At 39.6% G+C, this 25,126-nt stretch overlaps 1 protein-coding gene across 1 annotated transcript in view; it reads left to right on the top strand.

The window, feature by feature from the left end:
• Positions 1-25,126, top strand: part of CA10 (carbonic anhydrase 10) — a 534,680-nt gene that overhangs the window by 67,852 nt on the left and 441,702 nt on the right. The window contains exon 2 of the mRNA XM_008970621.4: positions 17,128-17,202. Coding sequence (XP_008968869.1) covers positions 17,128-17,202 — 75 coding nt within the window. The remainder of the gene's footprint in view (positions 1-17,127; positions 17,203-25,126) is intronic.

Below are 25,126 nucleotides of genomic sequence, written 5' to 3'. Positions count from 1 at the left end.
CAATTGTATTCCCCATCTCTCCCTTCCTCTCAAGATAGAGAACCAATTTCTCCAAGTTAATATGTATCCATGGTTTTATAACTTTACCACATATGCATGCATGCATAAAATTTATAGTTTTGAGAGTTTTAAAATATGCATATTATAAATGTCATATAAAATATATATACATTTCATATTATCACTGTTCTATTGTTTACTAGCTATTGTTAGTGTCTTACAATGCCTAATTTGTAAATTAAACTTTATCATAAGTGTCTACGTATAGAGGGAAAAAAAACAGTATAAATAGTCACCAGATATCTGAGACTTCAGGCATCCACTGAGGTTCTTGGAACATAATCCCCTGCAGAGAAGGCAGGAATACTGTAACACAAAAGAGAGTTGATGTGAATTTAATGAGTCAATACATATATAAAATGCTTAGAACAGTGCCTTCCTATAAAAGCTATTTAAATGTTAGCTATTTTTATTTCTTCTCTTGGCTAACTTTTGGCTGCTAAGAAAACCTTGGAATCCAACTCAAGTCCAAGACCTAATGCCAGCCCACCCTTGGTCCCTGTGGTGACACTTTCACACATTGTACACTCACCAAGACCAGCATCTTTTCATTGAACACCATAGTAAGTGTACATATAGTGACACAAAAACTCAGTTAAGGTCAATATTGGTGTATTTCTTGCACACTTCTGTAATCTTCCTATCCTATCTTTTTGACCTTGAAAATTAGAGCACAACATTTGCATCAGCAGCATGTGGAACGTTTTCTGTGTCTGGTTTTGCCCACCTTTTGAAATTCGTGATTACGTGATCCTGCCTGTTCCAAAGGAAGTAGAATTGTAGCACTGTGGAGCATTAGCCTAATGATGGAATTGCTTACTTTCTAAACAAAGCATAATCTGTGAAACCTGGCCACCATGATGAAAGCATTTTATTGACAGATTTATATATAATCTATAGTATATTTTTCACTTTTGTGCTTGGTAATTTTTTCTTTTCTGAAAGTTAAGGATGTTGTAGCTCTTACAAATGGCATCTGCCTCACCTGTGATTTTAAAAAGTGTAAGGGTTTTTTTCTTTTCATTTCTTGCTTTTGTAATCATATGCTGGCATGTAACATTTATAACAAAAATATGGTGTTCTTGGCATTCTCAGAAATTTGAGAAAACCTATTGTTTGAGGGGAAAAATGCCTATTTTGAAGTGCATTTTCCTTTGTTCCTTGAAAGATTAACTTTTAGAGGGGGATCTCAAGGAAAGCAGTTCCTATTGGTTCATTCTTTTCATTTGTAATAATCTGTCTTTGATGTACAAAGTGAGTAGATCTTGAGGTTATGTGGTAGAGTGCTGGAGGTGAATAATGGAAGAACAAAAGGTGCTTACTGTAACTTGTGACCCAGGAGCTTGCCAAACTGTTCTTCCACTCAATTTTCCTATACAGGGTGCACATACTCCTCTAGAGTCACTTTTCTATAAGCCAACAAGACAGAATCTCATTGGTACACATTTCTTTGGTAGAATGACTGCATGTGATATTTAAAAACTTAGGAGTTTGCTGACTGCTGAACTAATTATCCTAAATAACTGAATTCAGATGTTCTGTTTAGCTGACAACTAATTCTTCCTTTTATGACTTTTTTTTAAACTTTTTTTTTAAGTTCAAGGGTACATGTGCAGGTTTGTTACATAGGTAAACGTGTGTCAAGAGGGCTTGTTGTACAGATTATTTCATCACCCAGGTGGTAAGCCTAGAACCCATTTGTTGTTTTTCCTGATCCTCTCCCTTTTCCCCACCCTCCGTCCTCCAATAGGCCCCAGTGCATGTTGTTCCCCTCTATGTGTCCATGTGCTCTCATCATTTAGCTCCCACTTGTGAAAACATGTGGTATTTGGTGTTCTGGTCCTATTACTAAGGATAATGGCCTTCAGCTCCTTTTAAAATCCTTTTGTATGTAGTTGATAGAGCAGCAATTTGGTCACCAGAGCCCTCATAGTGTTGGCTCCTACCGTTAACTCTTCTGAAAGTTTTTATTCCTCTAGGACTCTGTTTCCCCATCTGATAAATAAGGGGAGCATAAAACACTGTCTTAAATCTCCCTTTCACATGTATAATTCTATGTTGTATTTTCATTTTTCTGAACATGCTGTTTCATATTTAGGAGAAAATTAAATGTAATTAAATAATTTCTGTATAAGATAATTATAACTTATTATATTCAATATGTTGTAATACAACTCATTCCGGCAGCTATTCTCACTGTATAGAACAGAATTGAAGACAGCATAGGGAGTCGTGTTGAGTATTTGCTGTTGAAGAAAAGTTATTCAGGGAAGAAGGAACCATTCTCCATACCTTCTACCACTCAGCCTTTAATTCCTCTAATAAGCTTATTTTCTTGACATTTGCCTCTTTTTGTCTAGCATTTAAATACAAGGAAAGGGGCCAGGTGCGGTGGCTCACATCTGTAACCCCAGTACTTTGGGAGGCCAAGGCAGGAGGATCACCTCAGGTGAGGAGTTTGAGACCAGTCTGGCCAACATGGCAAAACTCTGTCTCTGCTAAAAATATGAAAAATTAGCTGGGTGTGGTGGCACACGCCTATAATCCCAGCTACTCAGGAGGCTGAGGCAAGAGAATCACTTGAATCCAGGAGGCGGAGGTTGCAGTGAGACGACATCAGGCCACTGCCCTCCAGCCTGGGCAACAAAGCAAGACTTTGTCTCAACAATAATTAATTAATTAATTAAATACAAGAAAAGGTATCTGGGTCATCAGGTTTCTAGCAATTGTGTCTTCTGCAGCCAATTGAGTTTTTTGTATTGACTTATTGGCTAGCAAATGGTGAGTAAGAAAGCAGGGGAAAGAGACAGGTTGTAGGAGGATTGAGAGAAGGTGCACATTCTTGATTTCATTTAGGCAACAAACACACAAGACAAAATATGGGTCAATATGTGGATAATCTGGTAGAAACCTAAATGCCCTACAACAGAGTCTTCAAAATGGCTAAAGCTGCATGTGGAAAAGACTGCTAAGTGTAGAGATGATCACATAATTCATCATCTAAGCTGGGACATCTTTGAGACCCCATTTTATAACAATATTGGGACAACAAATGCAAATAGAATATTCTAGACAAATTAGAAGTTATAACCACTCTGGCTGCATGTTCTCCAAAAAATATTTACTCCTTGGTCCATTTTAAGGGAGTGGAAAACTTTCAAATTCTCTTCAGTGTCATTGTGTGTGAGGGATTCTACAAGACTTCCCTCAGTTCTATCCAATCCAACACCACTGTGTAGTCCACAGCTGGACTACATTTCCCTAGCCTCCTTTTACATTTAGTTGTATTAAAGAGGCCAAGTTCTAGTCAATGAAATGTGGGCAGAAGTAGTGAATATTATTTCTAGGTTTAAGCCAGGAAAACAACTTTTGAAAAATCCTCCACGCTTTTTTTCCATTCTGGCTTGACCTACACAGCATAGTGGCCTTTGAAGTCTTGTATTGCAGATAGCAGAGCCACAGGACAGAAGAAACCTGGGCCCTGACTTGGAGAGCTACATGCCAATCAGGAAAACCAGTTTGGAAATTTATATGTATGAGAAATAAACTTGTACTATGCCATTGAGATTTTAGAGTTTGCCTGTTATCGCAGGTAAACTAGCATTGTCAACACTATCATTATCTTAATTTGTATATTGCATACACTTTAGCCTAGAATATATTAAAGACATCCCCTTATTTCTCATTGCACTATAAACCGCTCCAAAATAAAGACCTAGAATGAGTATGCAAACATAATGAGTATGTTCTAAATATTAATATTTTCTGGATTTGATTGAATTGAATCATATCGAATTGGACTGAAATGAGATAAATTGTATTCAATATGGTAAGAAACTTCAGAGATTATAATAAAGCTTTCTTTTATCTGGAGAAACCACGGAAGGTTTTTAGAAGGTAGTGTTTGAGCAAACACTTGAAATATTGGTTTACTTTGGATATACAGTAAAGAATATGATATTCCAGTAAAAGTAAATAGTGTGAGCACATGGCAAACATCACCAAGAGCAGATAGTTCAGTCTGACTAGGGTTGGTCAGTGAGAAACAAATGTCTAAATTTACTTCAGTCCAAATACATTTGCAGGGCACCTATTCTGAAAGGAGGACAATCTCATGAAGAGGTGATTTAAGAAAAATATATATGTTATAAGTAAATGTATATAATAAATGCCATGGGAGCACAGAGAAAAGACGCCCAAAGGAGATAGGATGAGTTTTGGAAAACAGGTAAGTTAACCACACCATACAGTTTGTTGAAAGTTTCATTGGAACACTTGCACATTATCGTGTAACCAATAGGGAGTCATTGAAGGGCTTTGCAGAGAGACTTGAAAGATGGTCAATGAGTTTGGACCTGGCTTTGTAAATAGTTGGTAAATGAGCTTCATAGGAAGACTCTGTGCATGTCTTTCACTGCCCCTCAAAAGTTGAAGACGACATGGACACAGTGCTGCTGTAAACAGGAAACATAATCATGCAGGAGGTGTGAAGACCGCAGCAGGGAGCATGGATGGACATAGGAGTCCATTTATTAGGCCACTATAATTGGCCATTTAAGTAATCACTGAGGGCCTTTGTCTAGGATCTGTGTCTAGGCAGTAGAAATATGAAGGAAAGAATGGATTAGAGCTATAGCAGAAGTAGAGTCAATGTCTTCACTCCATGGGTATTGAAGGCAAGTGTGTATCAGCTAGGATTAGTTTCAGCTATGAGTGATGGATAAGTCTAAATAAGATGGGGATTTATTTATATCTTATAAATGTAGGCCATGCAGGGATCCTAGCTCTTTCTATCTTGATGCTGAAAATAAGGCATTTGCATGATGGTTCAGGATGGCTATTTGAAGTCTAGCTATGATGTCCACATCCCGGCTTGCTGGAAGAGGTGAGGAGAGGCATAGCATTTTCTTTTAGCACTTCCTGGAACTCTTATACATTTTCTAACATCTCATTAACCAGAACTTATTCACATGTCCACATCTACCTACAAAGGAGATAGGGCTATATAGTCTGTATTCTGTGATGTCTTACTAAAACCAGAGTCTTCCTTGTTAAGGAAGAAGGGGAAATAAATATTGGGAGATTTAGTAGCACTATTTTTGCCACAGGGGCAGAAGACAGTTGTGATCATAAGGTCCTGGAAAATAGCAGTATTCTAATTAGTAGGCTGCTGAAAAGCTTGCATGGAACTGGAATAAAAAATCCAGGTGGGGAATATACATTTGATAATCATCCTCATTGAAGTAATAGCTGAGATAGGGATGGTCCTCAAATCTCAGATACAACTCTCCAGACAATTCAAGTTCCAAATTTTAGTTTGGTCTTGCTTATTTATATAATGAAACTCCAGTTTGGCTTGTGTGGAAAGCCCAGATATGGTCATAATTCACTGGCTCTACCACTTATAAGTATGTGACAGCACCTGTCATATAGTGCATGCTCAGCAAATGCTGTGTGGATCAGAATCAGAATGAAGGACAAAAATATGTTGAGCTATGATATATATAAAAAATAAATCTGCCCTGGCCTTTTCCTATGGTTTGCATGTGGCTTTATGTCCCACCATGGCAAATTGACTTAATAGGTCATTTCGCCTACTTTTCTACCGGGCATTGGGATTTCTCTGGGCTTTGTCCCAGCAAAGACCACATGTTTCCTGGATGAGTTGCCTGAATCAGTTGTTTTCCTGCTGCAAGTCTTATATTCTGTTCCCCAAGTTTCTTCAGTGACTGTACTTTGACTCACAAATGGCACGAATGTCCTCAGAGGCTCTTGAAGTCTTTTTTCAGTCAGGGAGGGCTATCTTTTTTCTTCCACAAGTTGGCTCCCAATTTAGAGGAGTTTTCTTGGTAACTAAAAATAGACTACCATTCAATCTGCAGTCACAGTATTGGGTATCTACTCTAAAAAAGAAATCATTACATCAGAAAGATAACTGCATTCATATGTTTATAGCAGTACTGTTCACAATAGCAAAGATATGGAATCAACATAAGTCTCTATCAATGGGTAAGTGCATAAAGAAAATGGGGTATATCCATACCGTGGAATACTACTCAGCCATAAAAAAGAATGAAATCACATCTTTTGCAGCAACATGGATGGAACTGAAGACCATTAGCTTAAGTGAAATAACTCAGAAACAGAAAGTCAAATATCACAAATACTTATAAGTGAGAGCTATAAGCTATAAATGTATACATATGGACATAGTAGAATAATAGACATTGGAGACTTGGAAGGGTGGGAGAGTGAGGGGGATGAGGGATGGGAAATTCCTTAAGGAGTATAATATACCCATTAAGGTGAAGGTTACACTAAAAGCCTAGACTTCACCACTAAGTAATATATCTGTATTTAAAAAACTGCATTTGTACTTTTTAAATTTATACAAATAAACATTTTTTAAAAAGAGATGAAATAATTCACCCAAAGTGACACAATTAGTAGCAAATTTGTGATTTAACCCCAGGGTGCCATGTATTTTCCATCACTTCACACTGCCTCCCAAACCAACAATTCTGCTGGATTCCTTTCTTTTCATTGCATTTAGCCTTGCTGAATTCAAGCTTAAGAGAGATACAAGGAGATTTTAGTCTCATTCAGAGATTTCAGCTGTGATAGAAAGTTTTATGTGACATGAGATTAACCCCACAATTGACTAACCCATTGATTTTAGGAATTACCACTAGTTTATTTCCAATTGTAGTTTAAAATGGAGTTATTATATCAGTATGCTCCTAGCATTCTGAATATAGCACATACACGTTTTCCTTATTGCTATGATTTATGGGAGGCTGCATGAACCTAGGCATGGACTTGTACTCTTGGGATCTGAAGTTTCATCCATCTGTTTAAAAACATAAATACACTCTACTACAAAAAGGAGCTACAATATTTACAGAGAATAAATCTATACCTGATTCCAAACAGATAAATAATAGTAAAAATATGGAATAGATTTCTATGAAATGTCCATCTCATGAGCTGATGGCAGAACAGATTCATTCATTAGACTAATGATGCTTCTTAAGTTGCCTATTTGTCAGAAGTCAAAATTATATTTAAATGGTTAGCATTATTTTATTATGTAGTTATCCTGAAAGTACCACCAGAATTTTCCTTTGAGAAATAATAATTTATACTTTTGTGGCAATGCAGATTGTTATAACATTTTTTACAAAGTAACTCAACATATATACTTCTGTCCCTTGACTGTGATTTTGGCTCACTGTGCTAAAGAAAGGTCTAAAAGAGGATGAGTGAGGGAAGCTTTGTACCTGAGAAGGTTAAGTGCAGTATTCAAACAACTAGATAACCAATAGGGAAGGAATAATTGGTAAATTATGGCATAGCTACTAAAATAACTAGTATCTGTACATTAAAAATAAGAATGAAAAAACAAGACGTAATGTTTGGTGAAAGAAGCAAAATTATAGCTACCCTCTTAAAATTACAGAGATTGGAGGTAATCTTTTTGTCCCTTTTCTTTTGTGTTCCACTATTATTGAGTTACACTCTTCTTTGAATTCTAAGGAACTTTTATCATTAAACTTATTCCAAGGAAATCATAGAGGGTAGTCATCAGAGTGAATATTTCTATAAAACTTGTAAATAACATTTATAAATGGAGGTTCACATGTCATTCTCCCTTTCCTAGATTTATTAAGCAAATATTTGTCAAACACTGTGCCAGTGTACCTACAATATGTGTTGCATTATGGAAGACAAAGCACAACATTTTTACCCTTGAGACAGCTTTAATTTAGTCAGGGAGAGAGAAGTAATAGCAAAATATATGTTAAAAATATACAAAGAAAGTGTTGCAGCCATGAGGAGACTGAAGATGTTCCCAAATTACTCCCTCAGTCTCCCTGGTCATCTCAGTAACTGTCAACATCTAGTCACTCAGACTAAAAAGGGTGGGAGTTTTCCTTGAGAGAAGTCTTCAACTTCTCTCATCCAGTTCATTACCAAGTCTTATCCATGCTTCATCTAAATCTTATGATGTTCTATTTTCACCAGCACTGCCCTAGTTGAAGCCACCACCACCTTTCTCTTGGGCCGCTACTTACATTGTCCGGCCTCATTTTTAGCCTGCCTTTCCCCTGTATCTACTATTATCACACCTATTGGCCACTTTTAGTTTTCTTAAAGAAGCCGAACTTATTTCTGCCAACTTTCAGTCTTTGAATCCACCTGAAATACTACCACTGCTGATCTTCATGAAGCCAATTTTTTTTATTTAAATCTCTGATTAAGTGTCATAATTTCAGAGACCATCACTGTCATACAATCTCATATGTTCTTCTAGTCACTTTACTACCTCACCCTCTATATCACAGAGTACTTTTCTCCAATTTTTCTTATATATTTGAATTCAGTTCTTTCCTTTTCTCTGTCTCCCTCCCGGAGAATGTATTAGGTTTACACAAAAGTGATTGTGGGTTTTGCTGTTAATGGTTTTGCCATTACTTAACAGCAAAACCCACAATTACTTTTGCGCCCACCTAATAACTTCATGGAAAACAGGAACTTTGTACCCTCAATGCTTAGAATACTTACTGACAATCATAGTTACTCACTAGATGTTTCTTGAATTAACAGGAATGGCAAATGAGGAATAGACACTAAAGTTCTGAAATTCAGGGAAGTTAGGGATTACAGTAGAGTTGGAATGATCAGTACGCCTTTCTTGAAAGGAGTGTAAATTGGAGAGACTTTGAGAATTGAGTAAGACCAGGTCAAGAAAAAGTAGACAAAGAAGGAATTTCGGGGGGAAAAAGGGCAGAGTGAAGGTGTGGAGAGAGTAATAAACGTGGTATACTTGGGGACAGCAGGAAGAATGACTCTTGTAAATTTTATGAGAAATGATATTAAATGTGTGGTAAACCCAAATTGCAGAAATTCTAGAATACTAGGCTGAGAATTAGCCATAATAGGGACTTTCCTCTTGATGATTTTCAACTCTAGTTACCTTTGAGCTTCTATTTTTTTTAATTTTTATTTATTTATTTATTTTTGAGATGGAGTCTCGCTCTGTCACCCAGGCTGGGGTGCAGTGGTGCGATCTCGGCTCACTGCAAGCTCCGCCTCCCGGGTTCATGCCATTCTCCTGCCTCAGCCTCCCGAGTAGCTGGGACTACAGGCGCCGGCCACCACGCCCAGCTAATTTTTTGTATTTTTGGTAGAGACGGGGTTTTGCCGTGTTAACCAGGATGGTCTCTATCCCCTGACCTCGTGATGCGCCCACCTTGGCCTCCCAAAGTGCTGGGATTAGTGGCGTGAGCCACTGCGCCTGGCCTTGAGCTTCTTAAAAATAGTATCATGCTAAGCATTTTAGATGAAAGTAATACGGGCTACCCGCCATCAATATTTTTTTCTTATCTCCCAACACAAATATAATTTTGTCAGCTTGCTTAGGTCTGGTCCAACATGAAAGGTGATTCTAGGTCATACCCATCTTCTCTCTTTGGAAATAGTCACTTTGTCACCCATTAACCAGTTCAATTCTCAATGTTCTGAGTGTCCTGTCTAGTTTGTATGGCAAGTGGGGTTTTCACATAGGATGGAGAGATAGAAATGAGTTTCATCCTGTCTTGCGAATTCAGGAAAAGCAAAGAAAGACAGAGATGTAAATAGTTCCAGGTATGACACATCTTCCCCTTTGCTTTTAAATGAAACACATTGTGCTAAATAAAAGTGGGTTTGCTAAGGCTTTGATTTCCCTAGGCAGGGTGTCAGCTCCTGGTACTCTTCCATCTGTCAAGCACGTGTGGGCCTGTCAACCAACTTGAAACCACTTTTGTCTACATTCCCACTGACCACAAATATAGGCGTCACACCCACAAGTCTTTGGATAGAGACTAAAACCTCCCAAGGATTGTGTGAGCTGGACTGCAAGTTGGTATAATATACAACTTCACTACCACGTTTATCAGGCATTCACCCAATATTTTTCTGGCACTTATTATGTACTAAGCTTTTGCATAGATAATGGAATTTTTTTTTTTTTTTTTTTGACGGAGTCTCGCTCTGTCGCCCAGGCTGGGATGCAGTGGTGTGATCTCTGCTCACTACAACCTCCGTCTCCCGGGTTGAAGCAATTCTCCTGCCTCAGCCTCCCAAGTAGCTGGGATTACAGGCATGTACTACCACACCCTGCTAATTTTTGTTTGTGTTTTTGTTTTTTGAGACGGAGTTTCGCTCTGTCGCCCAGGCTGGAGTGCAGTGGCGCAATCTCGGCTCACTGCAAGCTCCGCCTCCCCGGTTCACGCCATTCTCCCGTCTTGGCCTCCCAAGTAGCTGGGACTACAGGTGCCCGCCACAGCGCCCGGCTAATTTTTTATATTTTTAGTAGAGACGGGGTTTCCCCGTGTGAGCCAGGATGGTCTCGATCTCCTGACCTCGTGATCCGCGTGCCCCGGCCTCCCAGAGTGCTGGGATTACAGGAGTAAGCCACCGCACCCGGCCAAATAATGGAATTTTAAAATAAGATATATTCTCTGACCTCAGGAAGGTTACGGTTAGGTGGAAATGAATGATATGGAAACAGATAGTGTGGGGCACTATCTAAATGTTAGAATGTAGGACCACACATAATACAGAGAGTGCACAGAAGAAAAATACCTTCCGGGTGTTGTAAAAGTCAAGCACCTGAGGAAGGGCATTATCCCCGTTAGTCTAGTGAGTGCCATGCAGCTCAATGGGGCAGTCATTTATGTTTCTTCTGATGATCCATGCACTTCTCAATGTTCCTGCTTCCCACTTAGAACACAAAATTGGCCATGCAAGGAAAGAAGTGATGTCATGGATATGCATCCAATGTTAGAAGTACTTTTTTACCTTCCAACTTATGTTGTTTCCTGGTCAGTAGACTTGGTACCTTCCTCCTTGAATTACCTCCTCCAGTGGAGAAATGCAATTTCTGAGGGAAACAACCATTCAGGGCTTCTACCATTACATTAAAATGAAGTAACCATAGCAGTGTATGTACTCTGCCTCTCCTCTATATCTGGCTTCATCTTTGCTAGTTGTAGACCACTTGGCACAGGTATAATTGTACTGACCCAGGGCTTGGAAGCTCATTTTTGCAATGTATGTGCTTATGGTTTGGTATGTTTTGACTGATGGTGGAGTTTTATTAAGCAACATCCCTTCCCCAGCTGGATCTCTTTGTGAGGGCTCTTCTGTTCCCTATTGCACCATTTCCTTCCCTACCTCAACTGTGCTATCTCAGATGTTGCTTTTAAGTCTTGTTTCCCACCAGGTCAAGAGACCACTGTAATTTCCAAATGGAGGTATTTCGCAGTTATGTTTTCTCTGAACCTAAGTTAGTTAAATTAGTTGACTTGGAGCAGTAAGCTCTGTTAATGATAGGGATTTACTCACAGGCCAGATCACGTCATCTTTGGGAAGTTTTAGTCTGGATCCAAAGACTTGTTGGTGTGATGCCTGTATTTGTGGTCAGTGGGTATATGAACATAATTTTTTAAGTTGGTTGGCAGGCCCATACTTGCTTGAGAGAGTTTATGGACTTGTGGGAAGAACAAAAGGGGATCAAGATATTGTTCAGGTCTTTATTGACTGGTTTGAAAAACCCAGCATGGGTTGTAGGCCTTGTTTGTATAAAGCTCCACCAGCTTTGGTGGTTTAGCCCAATGGAAATCGGGTGGAGAGAGGGAAATATTCAATTTTATGTAGATGCTGGTGACCAATTTCAGATCTGGAAAAGATTTAGTATGATAGATACCTTCTGCAGTACATACTGATCAGATATCAGGCACATGTAATTAGAAACCCATATATTTCAACATTCTGATTTTTTTTTTTTGTAAAGTAGCTCACTTCTGAACATTTAAGTAAGAAACAGAACTGGATAACAAAAATCTTTTAGATCCAAGACAGGACTGAGCAAACTATGGCCTACAGATCAAATCCAGCTCTCTGTTTTCGTAAATAAAATTGTACTGGCACACAGCTACACCCCTGCATATTGTATACAGCTGTTTTTGTGCTACAATGGCAAAGTGGAGCAGTTGGCACAGAAATAGTATGGGCTTCAAAGCCTAAAACATGTATTATGTCGCCCTTTATGGAAAAAATTTGCTGACCTCTGTTTTAAGACCCCAACCTCTTGTAAGTGAGGTTCCCTTCTCTGTGCAAGAAGGGATCACCAAAAGCCTCTGTTCCATCCAGAAAGTTGCAAAACACTTTGCTCTTTCTTCATCCCCAATGATGACTTCTTCAGCTATCCCATTCATTCAGAAGTAGAATTATGTAAGATAATTCTGCTCACTTGTATAAGAAGCCATTGGAGCAATGAACATTGTCTCTCAAAATTCTGAGATTCAGAGTTTCCTTTGGAAAATCATCAGTTCTCAAACTGCCACAGTGAAAAATAAACCGAGAATAAAATTGAAATAGATTTTTCCTTGCTATGTATATCTTTTCCTCTGGCAGTGATGACGATTTTTATTGTCAACACAATTTTTTTAATTAGACACCTGGATTTTTCCCAGGGGCTGGTTGCACATTAAAAAATTCTGATCCATACCTAGGCAAAGAGGAGCATAGAATGCTGTAAAAGCTCAGGCGGCTCTCTGTTCACCTGTTTGCTCTGAGGAATTCTCAATCAGCTCTTCACTCACTTCAAATCACATGTAAACAACAACAAGATGACTACCAAGGATCTGGTGGGAGGCATTAAAATAAGAATCCTGTATTTCTCTAGGAGATCCATCTATAATAAACTTCTTGTAGTACTGTGGCAGAACTTTAAGTGAGGTACCTTTTTAAATGTGCCATCCTGTCTTTCTAAATTACCAAACAGTATGAGGCCAGCCTGAGCATCCAAGGGAATTTGAAAACATTACATAAATCATCTTTATTTTCTTCAGTTCTAGTCTGCAGCCATTAAATTTTGTAATTGATAGACATCAGATGGGCTCTTCCAGCTGATTGATTTTTGGAGGGTGAATTTGGTTCTTCACAATGCACATCAAAGACAGCTAACAGGAGCTCTGCAGTTCTACTATTACAATAGGCTTTATTCAGATGGTCTGATTGTCTTATTACCTGCTAAAATCTTACATAGTTCTGCTTCTGAATGGATGTGATAGCCAAAGAAGCAATGATTGGAGATGAAGGAAGAGCAAAGTGTTTTGCAACTTTCTGGATGGAACAGAAGCTTTTGGTGATAATCTTGTCAGTTCTAATACTCTTACTTACCCAGGGGCTTCTTTCTTCTTCCTTCTAGATAGATGTTTCTTAAATTGATATTTCAGTTCGACTGATAGGTTGTCCTTAGAGGGGAGTGTGGAAGCTATGCACATGTAAGAAAGAGAGATAAAAAGAGGGACTAGGAATGCATCTAAAAATCTGAGAACCTAGTCATCTTACTCAGGTTTTATTAGAGTTAGCTTTCCCTTTTTTGCCGTCTTGACAACACGCATGTATGCTTTCTCTTTTTTCCTTACTGCTTTATCCCTTGTAGAAATGAAAGTTTCTTAATGATATGGTCAAATGGCAGGAAAGAGTAGAAAAAATATTTGAACATATAATGGGGTGGCAAATGTATTCCATATGACACTACAATTCAGATATATGGAGAAAGATGTATCTTTTGCCTACTTAGACAAAGCATTATCCTCTAGTGTTCAACATAATGTTTCATTTTATCCTCTTTTAGCACATGTAAGTACTATAAATAGCACCTTTAGGTCAGTGACTGTCAATAGGGATGTCACCATTTCTGGGGGAATATTTTGGAAATGGGTGAGGGCACTTAAGATTGTTATAATGAAAGAGTGGCAATTAGCAACAACTAAAGGGGGACAGAGATGCTATGCTCTGCAACATATTAGATAGTTAGAAACAACGATAAATTATCCCATGTCCCAACAGACATTCAAGTGATTGGAAAAACCGTTTTATTTATTTGACCCTCCAATCAAACTCCATTTTGCATATGCACACAAAGCATGTCTTACAAAGTTTTATTATACCTGGTTCTTTAGCAATGCAAAGATCATGTAAATCAAGAGAAGGTGGTACTTAATTGTGTTCTAATCTTTCCCAAGAGTTCACTATTTTGGGAAACCACATACCATTGAGAGCAATGCCACTTGTGGATTCTGGAATCTCTAATATAATACGAAGTTCTTATTTGTGTCTGTGTTAATTAAGCATCCAACTTCTTCATTTTATCTTCTAGTGCACCATGCCCAGGTATTTACATATTGCAATATATAATATTTTGTTTTACATTATGTTCCTTGTATTTCCCCCTTGTATTATAGTTAAAGCACTATATTGATTATATTGATTGTTTTTCCTTTTGAAATTATGTATGTAAATTAGCACTCAACAAATTTTTTCAGTAAAGAGCCATGGAGGAAACATTTTAGGCTTTGTGGGCGAAATGGTCTCTGTCATAACTATTGCACTCTGCCATTGTAGTGAGAAAGCAACTCTAGAGAATATGTATATAAATATGTGTGGCTATTTGGCAATAAAACATTATGGACACTGAAATTTGAATGTAATATAATTTTAACATGTCAAAACATTTTTTTCAACTCTTTTTTTTCAACCATTTAAAAATGTAAATTCATTTTTAGCTCTTGGGCAGTACAGAAACAGGCAATGGGCCATATTTGGCTAGCAGGCACAAGTTTTCCAATCTCTGTTCTAGTGTATCATACTCAAGCATTTTCACATTGAAATATATATTATTATAAATTACATTTCTTTTATTTATAGTTAAAGCACTACATTAAATTTTTAAAGTGATGTGTAAATACTGTAAAAATTTTTTTGTAAAATAATTAGGTAAAAAGCTTAATGTAAAACAAAAATTGAGTGCTAAGTGGATATTTATTTGGGGTAATGAAACACATGCAAGATAATGCAGCTTCCCCAATGTCTGTCTCGTAGAATAAAGAGAGAAGGCTGGATTTATGGTTTAAATTGTTTGATGACAGTCAGTAATCCTGACTGGATAAAATTTGGTGTGAGTTTTTATAAAACTCTGAAGTTTTTGCCTGTGATAAGGAAAACCAGTCCTGGCTTATCTCTGATGCAAAGCTGTTAGGTGATGTTTATAGTTCAAGGCTTTTAAGATCTTAGAAACATGCATTTTTCCCAGGCTTGAGACATTTTACATGTCTAGCAGAGCTAGGCTGAAGTTTAGTGAATTATCAGGTTTGGGGTTTGGTTTTCTTGTTGTTGTTTTTTAGTAGGTTGTACTGTCTGTGAATTTTATTTAATTATACTCAAGGTGAGCATTACAAAGTAGTTGTTTCATAAGAGGGCCATTAGATATCTGATCTCACAGGTTTCTAAGCCTTTGGGATTCTCCTCTGGCTCCTATGATGACTGTCTAATGAATTGGGGGAGAAGGAGGGTGAGTCAGGCAATACTAAGACCCAGAGGAAGAATCAGAACCCTTTCTGAACTCTAGAGAAATGTTGTCTACCCACTTGGGGAATTTTGCAGCCATATCCAAACCTTGATTTGGTTTCTTGGCTTGGTCGGGTCTAAAGACCTCCTGGCTGACTTCAAATCTCCTTGTCTTTCCCTGGTGCTGCAAATTCCCAGAGTCTCAGTTGAATCTTCCACCTGACACCCTGGTTGGACAGAACCTTTCTGGCTTCTGCTTTGAGGTGACTTCCTCCTTTGCCTGCTGTCCCAGAGCAGATGCATTGGCTTCCAACTCAGCTGACCTCGGGATCTTCCTCAAGGGCTATGGAAATGTCTGAACTCTATCCACACCACAGGGGCAATAAGAATACCAGGAAATCCAGGATACTTTGGAGTGTCCATGCCTGAGATTTGTGCTGGGCAAATTTAAAGGTGTTATTTTTTCCAGAGTCTTAAATAAGCTCTTTGTCTCTCTTCTATTTGTTTTTAAAGTCCCCTAAGCCCACTGTCAGTTCCAGAAGGAGTGGGCTTCAGTTTCACTCATCCTATGTCAGAAAATCTCCTTCAACCACAAAGATACAACTCTCAGGGCTCTTAATATCATAGGAAGAAAAAGTATCTTCACTATACTATAAGAAGAGACTTGAAGCTAAACGGTCCAAGCTTATCTGGAAACTAGAGAAATCTAGTAAATCTTCTCTCTGTGCAAAGCCTTGCATTCAAACCCATTATCTTATACCCATTCTTTCTAACTCAGAATGATGAGTCTTTTCCCTAGAACTTTGAAGAGGAAGGCTGGAAAAAAACCCCCACCAGATTTAAAGAAGAAAAGAAAAAAGTTAAGATTTAACATTAATAGTAGCCAAATTACAAATATGATTGATGCACTTATTTTCTTCTAATGTGTCTGGGAATTGAAATATGAATGTAGTTTAATAAAGGGATAAGCATAAATTTATGTATCATGTATACTTTGGGGTTTGCGTGCATGTGTAATGGCATTGCCCCAATTCACTTGTCAACTGTCATGAATTCAAGGGTTTCCCTGAGGTCATGTCAGCATGAGCTTACAGATCTCCACGATATTTTCCATTATCTTGAGCCCTCTGCCCTTTTTGCCTGTGATGTCGAAAACCTCCACCACAGTTATTTATATTCTTGTTTTCATTTTCCTGGGACCTAAGGAAAGCTGGCTGGGTATACCTTTCAGCCTTCCAGACTGGCTACCTCAGCAAACTTCAATCTCTCCCAAAACAAAGGTTCCATGGACATACATGGATGGGATCTGCCTACTGTCTCCTCAATTTCAGCAGGAGCACTGTGTGTGTGTGTGTGTGTGTGTGTGTGTGTGTGTGTGTATGGGGAAGATGATGAGGACAGGTAGCAGGGGACTTAAATACATAATTACTATCTCTTTAACATCAATTAAAATATCAGAGAACTTTCAATAAAAATTTTTTTTATATTTACCGATCAATGATCTATTTGAAAAAAAAAAGGGAAGGGAGAAGGAAGGTTCTATTGTAGTATGACTTTGGGGTAGAAAAGGATTATTTTATGGATATTCACCCTTCTTACTCGGACAGCCGGGACACAGTGCTTCTCTACTATCATCTTAATCTCTCTTCTTTGCTTTTCCTTTAGCTCAACAGAATTCACCAAAAATCCATGAAGGCTGGTGGGCATACAAGGAGGTGGTCCAGGGAAGCTTTGTTCCAGGTAAGTACACATTAATTCTTTAATTTATTTATTAAAAACAAGTAGAATGAAGGCTAGCATTATTTCCAGGATTTTACATTGCAAAAGGTGAGGCAGTCTAATTTATGTGTGCAATGAATACTCCATCAATACAAAGTTTGTTAAGTAACGGGCAATTAGAGTACTTTTTTTTCCATCTGAGCCTGCAGTCTCAATGTCCTTCAATCTATAGGATGCCCTCAGGGGCAGGGGGATGGATGATTAAGGGCCGAAGCTGTGTCTGCTGACATTTGGTTAAGTGAGGAAGAGCCATTTCTTAACATTAATGAAACAGAAACTATGAAAAGACTGACCATGGCAATGGAGCTGCTGGAACACATGCTGTCACTTTAGCAGCATCCATGGCCAGGACTTAGCACATCGGGCCAAGTATCAGCTAAAAATACCAGGTAAAGTGGATCCTGTCAGCATGGGGGCAGAGGACAGAGAACTGAATACAGATTAAAGCAAGGATTATATTATGACTTTAGTTCAGAAGCAAGGCGGAGGGTCCCTGTGTCTCCTCCCACTACTCTTACCCTCACTATGGTCCTCTTGCTTTTAATGGTCCTCTTGCTTTTGCTGCTTTAGTAAAGAGAGGCAAGAGAAAAAGCAAGCAAAAGGCAAGGATAGAAGGGAAGGCAGGTGACATATTTCAAAGTATTTTTAACTGCTCAGATGTGAGAATAAGAAATAAAGCTCTCAGCAGGAGCCAATGTGCAATCTCTACTCAGGCACTGAAAACAGAGGGCTGGAGATGTCAGTTGAGGTCTCTGTAGTTGGTGGCAAATAGAAAGAGCAGAGTCCCAGGTCACCTCATTCATTCTTGGCTTCTATGCCTTCTTTTCCTGTCCTTCTGTAGAGTCTATTACACCAGCTGTGCAGAGCTAAGCAAGTCACAAAACCCCTCTGAGCATCATTTTTCTCATTTGTATGATGGGGCAATTATAAGTACTCGTGAGGCTTTGCAGTTAGAGGAAAGCAGGCATGGTAAGGGAGAGTGGGTGACCCAGGAAAAAGCCAACTGGCTGCCAAATAGCCTCAGAAATGAATATTATTAACTTAATAAATTTACTATGGCACATCTATTCTATGGCCCAGTGAACATAGAAACCGAACTTGATTAATTCATCTAGAAATGACCAGGTTTCTAATGATATAACAATTTCATTGGCACAAGCTATGTTCATGTGAAACAATATTGACAAATGGCATTCAATACTTACAATTGAGGATGTCCCTTTTAAAGAAATAGAATGTTTACATACTTTTTTCCTAGGAAATCTGTTATATTCAAGATATCTCAGAAGTTGCATTTATAATTATATTCTTGTACCTTGTGAGTATGGAATTAGAGAAATAAAGGGTATTCTCTCCAGGTAATAAGAAGTCTTGCTAAGTTAGTACAACCTGTAAAGAGAACATCCTCTGAAGTGATTGACATGCCCATGGGTAGAACTGGGTGGTCACTGCAAAATGTTGTGTGTCTGCCTCACATTTTTCGATGTTATTTTCTCTGTCGTCACGTTCTTTCTTTAATGTGTTCAAGGCCCTATTTTGAGTTGGTTGTTGCTTCTAAGACAACCACAGGAAATAATTTTTATTGTCCCCTTACATGTTGATATAAAATAACTTTTCCTCACTCTCAAATTTAATTGAGATAATATGTGTAAACCTTACTACATGGGAAGCAGTAAGGTGTGCAAGTGTGATCATGGCCTCTGAAGTCAGAATTGATGGGACTTGAGTCTGGGTTCTGTGGTTTCTTGTTGGTAGGACTGTCAGCAAGTTACCTACCCATCTCAGCTCCCTGGGTTCTTCATCTGTAAAATGGAGATAAGGACTAAATCAGCCTTGTGAGGTTTGCTGAGGATTAAATTGCATAATGAGGTAATGTGTGTATGGTCATGTCTGGTGCATGTTGAGTCAGTATATATCAATTGTTGTTGGTATCTGCTTGAGAAGAGGGAGACAATTACAAACTGGATAGTGTAATAATGTGTGTAAGGGTTTCTCAAGATGCCTGAAACATGGGGGATGCTTGAATTTATAAGGTCAAGGGTTTCTACACAGTGGACAACTAAAAGATGACTTCCTCATCCTCTGAATTTAACAGGTCTAAAGCCTTTTGTCTTTCTGGTAGAGAAGATTGGTATCTGATGATTCCACTTTCTAAACTTTTGGGAACTCCAACTCTGTTGAAAAGGATAAGAGTCATGAGAATTTGTGGATTAAGCAACTGAACCTGGGGCTCTAACATCTGGCTCCAGATGACCTACTTTATCTGAGTGGGTACTTGTGGCAAACAATGGACCCCTTACCTCTTATTACTTGACTATAAAGTTAAGAGGGTTCTTCAATTTGTTACTGAGATTTTTTTCAGGTTATGGATGTGTGAAATAGGAGAGAACTTGATATGACTGAACTAGTTTTATCGTCCCATAAGTTCCTCACTGAAGTGTCTAGAAATAACAGTCAGTTGGCATAACAGTTGTGAATCTGTGACTTCAACAAAGCTGTGGTGGATAAAAATATATGAGCTCTATAACAATGGTGAGTACAAGGTTAATTCAGCACGCAAACGCCCCACTTTGGTCAGTTCAATAGCATTTATGGAGTACCTACCTTGTGCTGAGCACCAAGTTTGGGTGGTTAATAAACAGATAACTGACATATGATTCTTACTCAAAGGTGAGCCTACAGTCTAAAGGGGAAGATAAGCCATAAATCCATGACTCAGGGTAACAAGGGCTCCAACAGGGTTTATACATGTAAAGGAGGCAACACAGTATTGGGATTCTGCCTGCCTAAGTGTTTAACAGATGTTGTTTACCTGCTCAAACCTCTGCCTTCCTCTGACCTTACCCACAACTAGTGTCTGTCTTGCAGGCAGAGCCCTGACTATGCTTGCACATTCGCCCTCCATACCATCATATACTCAGGGAAGGAGCCCCTTACCAGCCCCAGAGGGTTACTCTTGGCTGAGATTTATACCAACAATGGTGATTCTGGTCTCTTTCTTCTCAGTAATCGGTTTAGACATTGTGATGACTAATTTGATGTGTCCATTTGGCTAGGTACGTACCCAGATATTAGACCAAACATGCCTGGATGTTGTTGGGAAGGTACTTTTTAAGAGCAGATTAACATTTTCATCAGTAAACTTTGAGTAAAGCAGATTATCTGTATAATATGTGTTGAGTTGAAGGCCTTAAGAGAAAAAGACCAAGGTCCCCAAAGAAAAAGGGAGTTCTGTCTCCAGAAGCCTTAGGCCAGGAGCAGCAATATCAACATTTCCCTAGGCCTCCTGCCTATCGGCTTACGCTGTAGACATCATCCTTGCCAGCCATCATGTGAGCCAATTTCTTAAATAAATCTCTCACTGTCACCCCATTCTGTTGATTCTCTTTCTCAGGAGAACCCAGAGTAATACATTAATATAGACATGCATATGTGATAAACAGTTCTATTCATGCCATGTAAGGAGAAGCCTTCTGAATAAACTTGGGTACAAAAGACATACTAAGATGGCAAAATGGAGAGTTGAGAAAAACCCATATCTTCTATGGCTCACTTAAGGGTTGAATTCACCGTGGAACTGCCTCACCACTTATTGTGTTAAGTGATGTAACAAACTTCTTACTGCTTGAGCCACTTTGAGTCAGACTTTCTGTCACTTGCAGCCTAAAGCAGTCTTCCAGGGCCAGGCATCTCACTACAAGGCTAAAGGAAGAAAGGAAGGCTAAAGGGTCTTGACAAGGTTCAGGAGTACTCAAAGTGGAGAAGGGTGGCAATGTGAGGAATATTTGACAGCACAGGCAAAGAGGGATTGTATTAGTCCATTTTCATACTGCTTTAAAGAACTGCCTGAGACTGGGTAACTTATAAAGGAAAGAGGTTTAATTGACTCACAGTTAAGTATGGCTGGGAGGCCTCAGGAAACTTACAATTATGGCAGAAGGCAAAGGGGAAGCAAGATACCGTCTTTACAAGGCTGCAGGAAGGAAAAGTGCTGAGCGAAGGGGGAAGAGCCCCTTACAAAACCATCAGACCTTGTAAGAACTTACTATCATGAGAACAGCATGGGAGAAACCACCCCAAGATCCAATTACTTCACCTGGTCTCTCCTTTGGAATGTGGGGATTATGGGGATTATAATTCAAAATGAGATTTAGGTGGGGACACAAAGCCTAACCATACCGTACCACTTTGGTTCCCTCCCAATCCTCATGTCTCTGACATTTCAAAACCAATCCCACCTACCCAACTGTCCTGCAAAGTCTTAACTCATTTCAGCATTAACTCAAAAGTCCACAGACCAAAGTCTCATCTAAGACAAGGCCAGCCCCTTCTGCCTATGAGCCTGTAAAATCAAAAGCAACTTAGTTACTTCCTGGATACAGTGCAGGTACAGGCATTCGGTAAATAGAGCCATTCCAAATGGGAGAAACTGGCCAAAACAAATGGGCTACAAGCCCCATGCAAGTCCAAAATCCAGCAAGGCAGTCAAATCTTAAAGGTCCATAATGATCTCCTTTGACTCTGTGTATCACATCCAGGTCATGCTGATGCAAGAGGTGGGTAGCTCTGCCCCTGTGGCTTTGCAAGGTACAGTCCACCTCCCAGCTGATTTCACAGGCTGGCATTGAGTGTCCACAGCTTTGCCAGGTGCATGTTGCAAGCTGTTGGTGGATCTACCATTCTGAGGTCAGAAGGATCTTGGTCCTTTTCTCACAGCTCCACTAGGCAGTGCCCCAGTGGGGACTCTGTCGGAGTTCGCACCCCGCATTTCCCTTCCACACTGCCCTAGCAGAGTTGCTCCATGAGGGCTCCCCACTGCAGCAAACTTCTGCCTGGACATTCAGGTGTTTCCCTACATCGTCCAAAATCTGGGCAGAGGTTCCTAAACTTCAGTTCTTGGCTTCTGTGCACCCACAGGCCCAACACCACATGTAAGCCACCAAGGCCTGGGGCTTGCACCCTTTGAAGCAACAGCATGAGCTATATGTTGGCCCTTTTTGGCCACAGCTGGAATGCAGGGCACCAAGCCCAGAGACTGCACAAAGCAGCTAGGCCTTGGGCCCAGCCCAGGAAACTACTTTTTCTTCTAGGTCTCTGGGCATGTGATGGGAGGGCTGCTGTAAAGACCTTTGACATGCCCTGGAGACATTTTCCCCATTGTCTTGGCTATTAAAATTTGGCTCCTTATGCAAATCTCTGCAGCCAGCTTGAATTTCTCCTCAGAAAATGGGTTTTTCTTTTCTATCACATCATCAGGCTGCAAACTTTCCAAACTTTTATGCTCTGCTTCCCTTTTAAACATAAGTTCCAATATCAAACCATCTCTTTATGAATGTATAAAATTGAATACTTTTAAGAGCATCCAAGTCACATCTTGAATGGTTTTCTGCTTAGAAATTTCTTCTGCCAGATACCCTACATCATTTCTCTTAAGTTCAAAGCTCCACAGATCTCTGGGGTGGAGCAAAATGCCACCAGTCTCCTTGCTAAAGCATAGCGAGAGTCACCTTTATACCAGTTTCCAACAAGGTTTTTTTATCTTCATCTGTGTTAATCTGTTCTCATGCTGCTAATAAGGACATACCCAAGACTGGGTAATTTATAAAGGAAAGAGGTTTAATTGACTCACAGTTCCACATGACTGAGAAGGTCTCATAATCATGGCTGAAGGTGAAGGAGAAGCAAAGTCACGTCTTACATGGCAGCAGGCAAAAGAGCTTGTGCAGGGGAACTCCCGTCTATAAAACCATCAGATCTCATGAGACTCATTCACTACCACAAGAACAGTATGGGGGAAACTGCACCCATGATTCAATTATCTCCACCTGGCCCTTCCCTTGACATGTGGAGATTATTACAATTCAAGGTGAGATTTGGGTGGGGACCCAGCCAAACCGTATCACCATCTGAGACCACCTTAGCCTGCTGTATTTCATTGTCCATATCACTATCAGTATTTTGATCAAAGCCATTCAACAAGTCTCTAGGAAGTTCCCACATCTTCCTGTCTTCTTCTAAGCCCTCCAAACCATTCCAACCTCTGCCTGTTACCCAGTTCCAAAGTCACTTTCACATTTTGGGTATCTTTAGAGCAGCACCCCATTCTCTGTGATACCAATTTACTCTATTAGTCCGTTTTCATACTGCTATAAAGAACTGCCTGAGACTGGTTAATTTATAAAGATATCAGGTTTAATTGACTCATAGTTCAGCATGGCTGGGGAGGCCTCATGAAACTTACAATCGTGTTGGAAGAGGAAGCAAGTCACCTTCACAGGGCAGCAGGAAGGAGAAGAGCTGAGTGAAGGAACAACCGGATGCGATGAAAACTCACTCACTGTCAAGAGAACAGCATGGGAGTAACTGTCCACATGATTCAATTATGTCCCACCAGGTCCCTCCTACAACATATGGGGATTATGTGAACTACAATTCAAGATGAGATTTGGCTGGGGGCACAGCCAAACCATATCAATGGGCAAAAGCCTGGAAGCTTGGAAGAGAATGTTCACTAGTGCAAGAAGAGCTCTGGGAATTAAGGCCTTGGAGAGCAGCAGGGGCCTGATTATGGAGGGCCATACCAACTGGGAGTTTGGATTTTACCCGAAAGGAACTAGAAGTTTGAATTTTACCCTAAAGAATCAAAGGAGAGGTTGAAACTCTTACAGAATTCAAAGTCAGAGAAGAGGGCCATATGAGCTAAGATAGGAGCAGTGAGGGGCCTAGGGATGGTTCAGCTTCTAGAGTTAGGGACCTTATCTCTTCCCACCACCTATTCCTCCAGGATATACCTCAGGCCTTCCATGCACCAGGGGCTCAATGTTTGCCAAACAAACTTGGGTCAGAATAGACAGCAATATTCCTTAAAGAAAAAGACAAAGGCTTGACTTGGGAGACAGAGTGAAAGGCTGTTCCTCAACCCTTAAATTGAGTTATAAAATAATAATACTAACAAACACATCAGTACAATCTGTAGTACATGCTATAAGTGGAAAGTACTCAAGATTTTAAAAAGCCTAGTAGAAATAGTCTGGAGATCAAGGAGAGCCTCCTTGTGTAATCTAGGAGAAGCTAAGCTAAGGAAGGACGTTGCTAGTGCAGAGTCATCTTAGACCAGCTGTTTAAGGCAGAAGCATGAGCCTCAAGCGTGGGCATGACATGTATGAGAAATGGAACAAAGGTCACTGTGGCCAGAGTGCAAAATGACAAGTGCAAAGTGGTTGGAGATTGGGGTGGTCAGGAGCCAGCTCATAGAGGGCCTTGTGGGCCACATAAAGTATTTGGATGGAGATCCTGGAAATAAAGGACAATAAATAGTTTTAAGCACTTTACTCTTCCTCTGAGATCTGGGAAGCAGGAATTTCTGAGGAATTAGATCACCACTTATTCAGCAGCTTAAAATCATAATACAGAATTCCTCTGAATGATTAATAGAGGAACTCATTGCTGCCATTTCTGATCAGCATTGGACCTAGCAGGCTACTTTGGCTCAGGACAGCATCATCTGTTGCATTCTTTAAAATTGGGTACAAATGGTTTACCCAGGTCAATAACCCTCCCAGCTTGCTATTTTCCATCCTTTTCTTTTTGGGTAGTTTTAAAATCTAAAGATTATTGGACAAGGAAGGTAATTATACCCAACCACCTACAAGTTACCACTGATGTCTAATTGTTTATCAAAATGTCCACTTAAAAAAAAAAAAAGTCTCATGATTAACAGGTAAGGAGTGTAAGCTCTTCTTTCTTCACAGTACTCCCAGGAAAGAAATCTGGCTGGTTGGTGAGGGTTACTTGCTGATCCAGGATGGCCAGCCTGGGGCTGTGCATGCTCTTCATTCCTTAATTGATGGAGTAAGTGGTACCTGCATTGATTTTTTGGTTGCTA

This window comes from Pan paniscus, chromosome 19 (assembly GCF_029289425.2).
Source record: "Pan paniscus chromosome 19, NHGRI_mPanPan1-v2.0_pri, whole genome shotgun sequence".
Classification (NCBI taxonomy): Eukaryota; Metazoa; Chordata; class Mammalia; order Primates; family Hominidae; genus Pan; species Pan paniscus.
The sequence above is the reverse complement of the archived record's forward strand: the minus strand, read 5'-3'. Positions and strand labels throughout refer to the sequence as shown.